The sequence below is a fragment of the Nanorana parkeri genome, unplaced genomic scaffold (genome assembly GCF_000935625.1).
Source record: "Nanorana parkeri isolate BGI_ZX_2015 unplaced genomic scaffold, ASM93562v1 scaffold49, whole genome shotgun sequence".
Taxonomy (NCBI): domain Eukaryota; kingdom Metazoa; phylum Chordata; class Amphibia; order Anura; family Dicroglossidae; genus Nanorana; species Nanorana parkeri.
Window position 1 is genome coordinate 824,410 of NW_017306317.1, and position 12,345 is coordinate 836,754.

At 39.1% G+C, this 12,345-nt stretch overlaps 1 protein-coding gene across 1 annotated transcript in view; it reads right to left on the reverse strand.

The window, feature by feature from the left end:
- Positions 1 to 12,345, reverse strand: part of DROSHA (drosha ribonuclease III) — a 239,833-nt gene that overhangs the window by 104,618 nt on the left and 122,870 nt on the right. The window contains exon 17 of the mRNA XM_018574114.1: positions 8,813 to 8,920. Within this exon, the coding sequence (XP_018429616.1) occupies positions 8,813 to 8,920 (108 nt within the window). The remainder of the gene's footprint in view (positions 1 to 8,812; positions 8,921 to 12,345) is intronic.

The window sequence follows — 12,345 nt, forward strand, 5'->3', positions numbered from 1 at the left end:
CACATATACATACACACACACTCAAAATGTGAAAATATGTTGGCTGTTAATATAAAGAATACCAAAGTGACAATGTATATTTATGGGTGTACTTTGTAGACAAATCTTCAGTAGCTGGTCAAACCTCCCTCAGCTGTTTCAACATTGTTTTTTTCCAAGGATTAGTTCTTATCAGAAGTATGGAATCTTTTGCAAATAGGAATGAATGTAAGGATGGGAATAAAACAGCTCAGCCGTCCTGAAACTCTCATCCCTCCAGTGCCTGGCACAGCTCTTATCAGATCCTGCTAATCTGCACATATCGTTCCCTTTGATTTGCTTTATGTTGTTACACGAGTTGTGGCTTTTAAATAAAAGCTGTAAAATGTTTCTTCCGTTTTTCTGTAATATTTGCATACCATGCATATTAGGAATTCATTTTAGACTGCATATTGAGTTTGTTGAACAACAGCTTAGAGAGCGGGGGTGAACCTGTCATGACAAATCACATAGTCTGCAGTGTAATAAAGCTGCAATTCCCTGATTCTTAGTGTGTATCACAAGAGAAACACCAGAGTGTTTGATAGAATTCTAAACAACACTTAGTACTATAAAGGAACTGCTAATTATGTTTAAAAAAAGATATACAAACATTTTAAAAGTGAATGTAAATGTACACGATTATATATAGTATGATTTTTCCATCTTAAAGATAGATTTTTCTCTCTGAGTAGACCAGAAGAAAAGAAACTGCTATGAGACATTAGAGACCCCCTAAATTCCTTGCTGAAAGAGATATTCTGCTGATCACAAGGTCACTTTTTTATATCTAGCTCAGTTAATATTTAACATTGGCAGACATTTTCATTATAAGAAAACAATTTCTGTACCCAACGTAACATTATTTTACCTTTTAATTGAGGGACACCGCTGCCATCCCTCTAGTTATTGATAGGCCTGTTCCTGTTGCCTAAATTGAATTTGCTCGCTCTTTTACTGCTTGCTACTAACTAAAATTTTCTAGCAGAAGTGGAGTTTAGCCAACTAGGTTGCCTAGTATCTTTGTGCTGCCTCCAGCAGTTATATGGACAATATAATTGCATATGTATATTCTTCCTACACCTTTCATAAGTAACACAAAACTCCGGAGTTAAATCTTAAAAATACATTCAATTACATTAACTATGAACAATACTGTACATTATTTCTGCATCACTCAAGCAGCTGGGGCTGCACAGCTATTGCAAGAAAGAAGTGAGCCCTCATGCCACTTGACCTATACATTTGCATGGATGGCCTTGCTCATGGTGGTCCCCTGGCATTCAGTACTGATCATATAAATCATCAGTGTAATGAAAGAAAATGATGCATGCCAAGTTTTATGGGCATTGCGGTGGGTTCAGGGTATCAAGTTTGAGTGGGTTGACTTAATGCAACATGCAAATATTGCAAGTTAACCCACTGCAACAGACTGAAATGATGTGAAAGAAGCCTACATGTTTGCCAAAATGTGTCAAAACGTCTGCTGTGAGTCACTATTATGGCTTCTGGTCTCCTTATAATCTCAATAGCCATCCCTGAATATAAGCCTGAAGGCCATCATATTTTCCCAGATGCAGATTAGTAGTAAATATTTCAAAATGCCTGCTAGAATGTATTCTAGTAACCACGGCAGCCAGAAGCAGTGATGCTGGTTGACAGGCAAGCCATTATTTTCTATGGACGTTGTGAGTACATCTTAGTAGTGAACAGCTCATCAACAATACGGCCTGCTGCTTGGTTACCAGAACAATACCAAGTGGGGCATCAAAGATCCACAGTCTATATCTAAAGTCTCTTTTGTGTTTCACTTTGATGAGGGAAGCCTCAGGGGGGCATATTGAAATGTTTACTATAGAGATGTCACAGTTTATAGGATGAGGAAGTGTGCTGCTCTTTACAGAAAACTAGATGTAGCCACATTGTATAAGGGACACAGCTTTAAACACACAGTTAGGAGTGTGTGTAGCGTGAAGAAAGGAGAGGTAGCCCAATTTATATCCAATTGTGTTGTATTTTGATCGATACATTTCCCCCACAAAACGAGAACCGAACTTGAGAATTACACCCAGCTATCAGAACACAAAACATGGTACTGTGCATTCATATAGATGCAGCATTCTAAGGAAAAGGAGAGGCACAGAATTACACCCAGAATACAGGTCAAGAGAAGCAGCACTGTGCAGTGTCCATACATACAGAATAAAATCAGATAATGAACATTGCAGACAGCATACAAAAGACACAAGCTGTTAACAATGTCATATTCACATTTAAAAAAAAACAATGAATTATATCTAGCAAAAAAACAAAGTACCATGTGAAGCCCAAATGTAAATGTTTACTCAACTCTTCAGAAACAAAAACAGAAAAATACCCATTTATTGTTATTAAACATATGAAAATAGTGGCATTGTCCCACAAACAAATGGGACAGGTGTTACCACAACACACATTACATGCATTAGTTTTGTGGTAGTATTCATATCAACGGCACCCTATGTACTAGGGTAGTGCACCTGCATTGCAGGGCAACACAGCAGACAGTAACACATTAATGTGCATGGTATTGGGAAAAAAAGAGCAGGTGCTTTTTTTGTCGGTTTTAGTGCACTGCCTATTCAAATAAACACGCTGCCTAAAGCAACCCACCAGAATAGATTGATGTAAAGGAGGCAATAACATTTTACATCAACTACAGAGTACATAGCATCTAACACAGGTTTAGCAAACTCTTTATGCACATTCTCCACTGACTGGAGGAGGGCTGTAAAGGCCAGGATGGCTACATGTAGCCATTCGCAACTAAACTTCATGTCCTATGACTTCATTAGTAAAAAGGAATTCCCTAGCACTGACAATCACTGGGATCAACAGGGGCTGCAACTGATAGCATGCAAGCACACTAACAGACCTGGGATGATAAAGTTTGCTATAGCGCCAAAGCTATGAGGTTAATTGGGATTGACGTAATTATTTCCATTAGGCCTTTTACTTAGGAGTAATAGGAGTAACCAGGATATGATATCAAACATTAAGGTAGGTTGTGCATACTGTATGCAATGTTTCTATGCTGCATAATACTGATGTTCACTATCAATTTTTTTTCAGGGGCAAAGCCTTAAAAACAGGGGTAGGCTGCCCCGGCACTACAGCTGTGGTGGAACTACAAATCGCACCATGACTCTGCCTTTTGGAGTCTCGCAATGCCTTATGGGACTTGTAGTTGCACAACAGCTAGAGTGCCAATGTTGTCTACCCTGTTCTAAAGCCTCACCCCTGAAAAAACTGGGTAGTGAATATCAGCATTATATTATAAGCAAGGACACACAGAAACATACTGAAGTATACAAAACCTAGCCTAATGTTAGATAACATATCCTGGTTACTCCTATTTGTATTGGTATGCAATCGTGTGCCTCCTAAACAACTGTTAGTTCTGTCTTGGTATACCGCATTTATCATAGGCATCATACTGTTACATTTCAGGAATGCACATCTCACTCTTCCATTTAATTTGTCCTTTAACTGTGGCAATCATCCGTTAATCGCTGGATTTACTTGAGTCACTTGCACACATGGTACATTGCTAGCCATACAAACGTGGCAGGGAACAGGTTAATTTGATTAGCACTTAGCCTTGTGTGAGACAGCAGATGGAATCTAGTGTATGCTCCCTCACGTGTCTAACATTTTCTAGGCTTGACAAGATAAATGCATTTCATCTTTCAAAGTTGGAAATGAAAAATTACTTTTCTGCCTTAATGCACTGGTTTTAAAAATATTAAAGATTAAAAGCATTTGGCATTGTACAATGTGTTGGCAGTTGTTGGCGATAATTGCAGACCCTAAGGAAATATATGGGAGCCCAGGCATTAAACTGGCAGTGTAATTAATGGTCCCTATAGCAAATAAGACTCATAATTCTAATCATAGCAGATTCCCATTTTTGTAGTACTGTAGAAGTGAAGAAACAGTAGTATTGTACTATTGGCAACATGGTTTTGCACTTACATCTAAAAGGTAATTCACTGCATTAAACAGTACAGATAAATCCCAATGCGCTACTAAATTTGGGTGCGTAAGGTATGGAAGCATTCACCTCAAAAAAAGAACAAATGTGCAACAACCCCTTTTATTTCCTACATAGCTGAAAGCATTATTATGCTCATATATCCTGATATACTAAAGCCTAATTCCAGTTAAAAAAAAGGTTTTGGCAGGGGCTTTAACGTCTGTTGGGTCACGTGTGGCAGTTAACGCTGCAAATTGCAGTCAACAGGCCCAAAACACGGCATGCAAAATGCTGCAATACCGCAAATAACTATGAACAGACTCTATTAAGAACAGCTTTTTTTTTTTTTTTTTTTCTCATGTAGCTTGCCTGTACTGGAAAATACAGTAAAATGGATTAATGGATAGCAGATTCCAAAATCCATTTCCTGTTCAGAATATGTTCTTGCCCCAGCAGTGTGGATACATATAATTGTATTATGGTGCCTGAACACTTGTCAAAGCAGATGGAATAGCTAGTATACATTAACCATAGAAGTCCCCCTAGAATTTGTCTACCCTAAAGCAAAAACAGGATTATAAATAGGAATTTAATATTTTAGTAATTTAGGGTAAATAAAAATTATCTGCTGCTAGACATGATATATTGGAGGAACTGCGTACACTGTTAGTGTACAGAACGTCCACAGAATTTCCAAAAGTGCAACTAAAATAGAAAAACCTCCCAGCTTAGGACTAACACAGTAGGAAGTAGAATCCATGAGTTTTAATGCAATTTTTTTTTTCAGTAAAAGTGGATATACACTTGACTTTACCGCAACCTAATAAGACATTGAATTACATCTAAATCCCACAAAATGTAATATAGTGCAACTTAATAGTACTTTGATCCAGTAACACAGTTCCTGTCCTAGGGTGACAACGCTCACTCATTGGACTGTACCTATGGAGGATTAACATGGTCACCCTGGGGGAGGAAGGGCTTTTAGGACTACAGAACACTTCCCCCTCTCCTATCTCAGGATTAACATGTATTCTGGCACTTATTGTACAGTTATGCCAAAACCCTTTCAATAGCATATTAATGGACCAACATGAGGCAAAGAAAAGAAGTTGACGGCTAGGGTTTACATACATATTAACCCTTTCCAGTTAACCTAATCCTAAAAATTAACTCTCTTACTCCCCTATCCTTACCTCAACTCTTAAATTGATGTTAAAGCTATTTTAAATGCTGATGTTAAAGCTATTTCAAATGCAGATACATTCACTTACGATGGATGCCACTTCTTGATGTTTAAAAGTTTTAGTTTCCTGCAGAATCAGTTCATCCCCTGAGCACTAGCCCTGATATCTTGTTTTAGAGTGGCTCCTTTGCCTTGCAGGGTCCTCTAGAGCCACCCTTGTGTGTGCTAGTAAGCTCTGAGTGTCTCCACAAACGCAGCAAGGAATGCCAGTCCCCTCCCCCTCCTCCCTTTGCCTTCCACCCCCTTCACTCTTCCTTTTGCTAAACTAGACTTTGCTCTCCCTTTTGATATTGTACTGGGCAGGGAATTCAGGGATGCCAAGCAGAGAGAGTTGGGGCTGTTTGAAAAAACGGTGACTGTAAGTGCTTGGGCAAAAATGTAAAGAAATACTTTGTTGGGAAAAGTATATTTGTATGATCTGAGAGTTTAGGTCTACTTTAATTTGCTTGCCATCAGCCTAACTATAATCCTAATCCTCCTGTCCCATTGCACTCCTGACCGGACAAAAACCCAAATCCAACTGGGTGGGTGCGGTAGTAACAACGGATGCCTCAGCGGCAAGAGGTTAACGTCAATGCTGTTTATTGACTGAGATAACACACATCTCCTTAGCTAAGGAGATGTGTGTTATCTCAGTCAATAAACAGCATTGACTTTAATATCATGGAGTGCGAGTGACTACTTTCATCTATCTAACTATAATCCTAAACTTCCTTACTAAATCCACAAAAACTAAACCTATGACTTGAACTATTTGCATGACATGTACCTTGCACCAGTGTCCAAAAAGGTATCATTCTAACGATTAGAATATTTGAAAAAGAAAAGGTCCACTATGAAGTGGTTCTTTCTGTAATACTTAAAAAAATATAAAATAAAATAAAAATTCTGCACAATGCATGATCAAGTCCTGCTTAATACTCTTCAGATAAAGGCAGGGGTTAATATTTGTCAGATATTATTAGACGGCTTGTACAAGAAGAGGTTCATCTGTGCATAGCAAGCCTGTCCGCAGGAAAAGGGATTCAATCTAGTTTTGAAACAGGAGAGGGGGTTTATTTGTGCCTTACAGGTCCACTGACAGTGACAGATTTACTCCTTGTGTTGTCTGTATGGAGGATTAATGTTCTGCAACACCGTTTTTTAGCCAGGAAATGGATTATGTTGGGCATGTCTTTGTACAGTCGTAACAAAAATAACAGAGTGTTTTGTGCAGTGAGAAAGTGAGAATATGATATAACATTGTTATTATGATTGCATTACAATCACAGCCAAAAATATACTGTAAGGTCTTATGAGCTGTAAAAAAATACATAGGCTCTGTAAGAACTTTTACAAAAGAGAGCTCGCACAGACAAACTAAAAGCAGCCACAAATGTACTAAAATCCTCTTTTCTGTTAAACGTACATATATTTTTGCTCATTGTGTATACTTTAACTACTTCAGGACCGCTTGTACGGCGCAGCGAAATGTATGCCCCCCCCTGCCGCCAGCTACCCTGGGCTCCGCTGTCCCCCAGGCCCGGGCCAGCACGGCTAGTCTGCCCCCCACCAATTGGAGGGAGATCAGCAAGCTTGTAGCTGCTGATTTCTCCTCTGATCACTGGACCTAAAAGTGATGTGTATTACATCAACTCCAGTGTCACAGTTTACATTCTCCGGCTCCTGCAGCCAGGAGAAGAAGCTGGTGAAGCAGATTACTGCTTCATCAGCTTCTTTAGGATCCCCAAGTGATTTTAGGGGTCTGACAGACCCCTGATGTCTCCATAATGAGGACTTGTCACATCATATTTTTTATTGCATAGGGGCGTGTTAGCCCCCTATGTGATAGCAATATCCCACGTGCAGACATATTCAAGCATATGCGTCACGTGTTACATATTGTCGCGGACGTCGGAGTGAGAGCAATAATTCTAGGGCCATTAATCACTGTTAACACTAAATTGATGAGCAGTAAAAGCTTTTAAAGTGTCACCTATGGGAAATTTTGGGTATTGTAGTTTTTTCCGTTTTTTCGGGCGAACACAATTTTAAGGCTTGACATGTTTGGTATCGATTTACCTGACTTGACCCCGTCTTTTATATTTTACCAAAAAAATTGTTTTATTTTCTGTTTCTGTGCACTAAATTTGATTTTAGTGTATTCTATCCTAAAAATATTGGTTTGATAAAAATTTGCGCAAATACCGTGCGACATAAAATAAAAAATTGCAACTAGCATTTTTTTTATGCTACAGGGTCTTCAGAAAATGTATAATAGTTTGGGGGTTGTAAGCTGTTTTCTAGGCAAAAAAATCAGATTTTATCACGTGTGTTCAAATATTAAGAAATTGCTTCGGAAAGCTAGTGGTTATTAAATTATTTGGGGTGCCTGGCTAAATACAATTTGCTATACTTGGTTCCTTTCTTACAGGATTCAAATGTTTATGTTACATGGTTCCTGGGGAGTCCTATAATTCAATGTAAATGTTCTGTTTGCAATGTCCTGTAGTGCTCTGATCACTTTGTCTTTTACACCATGTACTTTTCTAAACACAAATGTGTACCATCTATTTATGTATGTATTTATGTATCTATCTATAAAAAGGAAAGAAAGAGTTTATGGTATGATGCAGAGTTGCCACATTTATGATAAAAAGGTTCCAGATACCCTTTGGGACCAACACTTGGCCCTACAGCACCCACACCTACACATCCCCCCTGATCTCCTAATCCTCGGACCCCTCCCCCTGTGTTTATTTTTTCTTCATCTGTTACAACTTACTTGTTATTACCCCTTGTCTCTTCTGCCTCCCACCTAACTGAACCCTCACACATCTCTAGTTCCATTATGATGATTTCACACATTCCTATAGCCAGAAGGTCTCACCCATGAGCACAATTAGCAATACCAAACCTGAACAATAATAGACTACACAGAAGCCAACAAGCCCTAGTTGAACATCTAATAATGGAAACTTCCTTGTATAACTGGACAGGGCATACATCATTACTGATTCTTATCCATGAAACAGGACAAGCACATTTTGTTACACAGCTTACTTAAGCAAACCTGTTCGCATTCAATAAATCATGCTTTGCTACGCTGTCATTATCCCTTACCATGTGCAATAGTTAAAATGTTGTATAATTTTTTGAAGGCATGCTCCAGTCCAAAGATCTGAACATTCTCAGGCCCCCGCAAAGGATCATGGGGCGGGCGCATGCGAGGTAGAGATCTTCGGCCGGGAGAAGAGGAGAGGCACAGGGTAAGTTAATGCAGCAGCGTGCACCCGCAGACTCCGTGGGACAAGAAGAGACAGAACTCAGCGTTGGATTAGAGACCGGCACCAGCGCTGGAGTGACTCCTGAAAACTACTGGAAAGAAAATGATGATCGGATGAAGAGGCATCATTTAAGATTAGTACTTAAAGCAGCAGTGGGGGGGGTTGACTAAAATGTCACTTTGAATCTCTTCAATAAGGCCTATTTTAGGAAAAATTGTTACATGTACATCTTGATGTACATATGGCAGCGATAATGTATTTACTCACCTGCAGCAAGCAGCGATCCTTAAACACATATCCAGTTAAGTCATCTAGATGCATCAGGCACTTGTGATAGCGGATGTGATGGGTCAACACTGGCAGCATCATTGCATGCTAAAATAAAACAAAAAGTTATTAAACCTCTACAGTTACAAAACAATAATGAAGGCAACAAAAACATTTCTTAGAGGGCAGTCAACAATGGTGACATTCCAATACATTATGCAGAAAACATCAGAGCACTGAGCTTCTAAAACGTGTATCTATAACAAGAGACAATGAGGTTACTGCTCTAGACCTACTTATAACAAATTGGATTTTTAAAATAAGGAATACTTGCCTTTTGTCACACCATAAAACAAAATGATAATATGCCACTAAACAGACAGCGCATAATAGGCTACTGGTAGATGGCTAAGTATGTACCAGTCAAGCCATTCATACAATGAATTATTTTAACTGAAAGCATACCTAAACCTCTGCAAGGGTCATCATTATGCATGTGAAAACAAAATGGGGAATGTTCTCAAAACCATTGTTTTTTAACAAACATTAAAGAATATGAGTTCCTTAAAGTATAACTGCTTTATGGTAACACACATACCAATTACAGTGACTCAGAAACCAATCTGCCAGAGTAGCTACCTAGAAGAACATGTTCAATTTAATTACAGCTGGGAACCCAACTAGGGGCTTTTAGCCATTTGTGATTCTCCTAGTGAATATTTTTTGCTGCCACCCTATTAGCAGCTGTTTTACTTCTGCACCACCTGTAAGTCCTGAACATGGTGGGAATAATATATTTTGCTGCAATACTCACACTCACCTAACAATAATGAGCACCTTTCAAACCACTAGAAAACTTGAAAAGCGTAGCAAGGGTCTGACTATAGGAAAGAGCCTCTTATTTAGAGTATTTTTTTTCGCAAAGGGAAACTATAGCGTATTCAATTTAATGAGCATCACATATTGTAATGGTTACTTTAAAATATTTCTTGATGAGGTATTTGCATGCTAAGTTTTCCATATTTTCATGACTGTATTTCATACGCACATTGAGATTCTCCTTCCAATGGCTGTATGCCAGAAAAATACATTCAGCCACACCGAGAGTTCATGATTTTAAGCCCCTCTAAGCAGCCTGGGGAACTTTGAGAGAGATCCCCAAGTGCCAAGAGCGGCCATTATTCTCTATGGCCATGCGCTACACATGTTTGTTCACTTTACAGCAAGATGCAATTGATGAAAACATTGGAAAGGCGAACCTTCTGGTGGGTCAATGCTTGGTCTGTATTTGAGGTCTGTACATTATCAGACAAGTTTGATTAGGTGGGTAAGATGAGGCAGATCTAATCTAAAACTTATATCAAATGCACAGTTAAGCTGGGTATACATGGTTAAAATTTTGTTAGAAAATTGTAATTTTTGGAATGTTTTTCTGATTTTCTAATAGCTAATATGGTCATTTTGATAATAATCGCTTTCGATCACAGTGATTAAAAAAGTCAAACGAGCGGGATGGAAACGAACAAATCTTCAAATTAAGATTGTAGTTCTAATTTCTGACAGATCTTAATTACAAATTAGAACAACAGTTCCCAAACAAATGTTCCCCATTTATAAATAAGCAGCCAATGGCCACTTCTCGAATACATGCACTTAACACACTTCTTGTCTATTCCGGTCTACACTGATTACTCTATTGTATCTGTTAAGGGAGCCATGGTTGTCACACAGGCTGGACTTCAAACATATTTGCCTTTGTTTATCTCCATTACATAGTGGATTGATGGGATATATAGTTTACACAAGAAAGCTAAATATGTTTGTGCTTTCTTTTTCGCTCACAAGAAGTTGAAAGGATACTGCTTTTCTGGCATATATTTTTCTAAAACCTGAAAAATTAAAACAAATGCAGCGGCCACAATGGAGGACTGGTAAGCTGCAATATACACTGCCTGTCCAAAAAAAAAAAAAGTCACACACTCTTAATATTTAATTGGGCTGTCATTAGCTTTGGTTACGGCATGCATTCAACGTGGCATCATTTCAACAGGCGTTTGCAATGTCACAACATTTCCATCCAGTTGTATTCATTTTTCTTTTGTGTGATGATGTAGTGATGATGGGAGAATTGGACCACTGCGTAAAGTCTTCTCCAGGTCACTCACTTTTCTTTTTGAGCTTGAGAAAGAGGATCTCCTCGAAACGCGTTGCTCCCTCATCACTGCCCCGTGCACGTCCTTCTTCTGCCCTCTGCCACCTTCACTTCACCACTTCCAAAAACACCGCGGCTAAGATCAGAGGCAGCCGCTCCCCCGGCACACACAGCCCTCAGTTCACATCTGGTCTTCACTTCATTCTTCTATCCCTGGGTTCATTAACACACCTGATGACTTCCATTCCAGCCATCATGGCCAAACCCTAGGACCTGCCCTGCCTTGCCCCCAAGTCCTCATCTGGAGACCATCATATACTGAACACCTCCTCACAATACTCCTTGCATCGCCAGAATCTCATCGGGGCCCCCCTTGCCTGGATCTTTGACAGCTAAAGTAAGTCCCCACTTTTAATCTTTTAATTTACATTTGATTTTTTTACCTTTTATTTCTATTTTTACCAATTGTACCCCACATACACGAGGTGTCCCCACACCATTCACACCTTCGGGATTTGCGATCTTATTGCTCCATTTCCATAGATTTCTCCCCCTGTTCCTAGAGCAGCAATCCAAATTTGATTGCACCCACACACACCACACATCCCTAAGAGAGCGCTGTGCTTTTTTCTTTTTCGTTGTAAAGTCTTCTCCAGCACATCCCAAAGATTCTCAATGGGGTTAAGGTCAGGCCTCTGTGGTGACCAATGCATGTGTGAAAATGATGTCTAATGCTCCCTGAACCAATCTTTCACAATTTGAGCCTGATGAATCCTGGCATTGTCATCTTGGAATATGCCTGTGCCATTAGGGAAGAAAAAAAATCCATTGATGGAAAAACATCATATTCAGGAAGGCAGATGACCTCATTTTTTTGGGCACATAACGTTGCTGAACCCAGACCTATTATCTAATGGAAGACTCTGAGCATTTGCCAAGCTAAATCCAAGCGGTGAATTTAATTTTGGATAGGCAGTGCATTTAATTTCTGTTTTAAAGTTTAGCATTTAAAAAAACAAAAAATATAAAAGATTCTTTATAAGGTACACAGTCCCAGTGTGATGTTTTTCCTGTTGAATCAGAACAACTATCGTTATATGTGACATACCGCATGTCCTCAAATAATGCTGCCCTTTGTCATTCTATGACCATAACACTTCCCTCCCTCACCTAAGTCTCTCTCAAACCCATCTGCTTTTTCTTGTCATTTTATCCCATGTATTATCAAATGGTAGTTCAAAGAATAGCAGATTTATCCTGCAAATATAGTAGCCTGTCACACCAATATAATAGAGCTTCTAGAAGAAAAAAAAGATCTGCACATATGAGGTTGGTGTCGAGTACAGGATGGCTCCACAACCAATCAAAAAAAAAAAAAAAA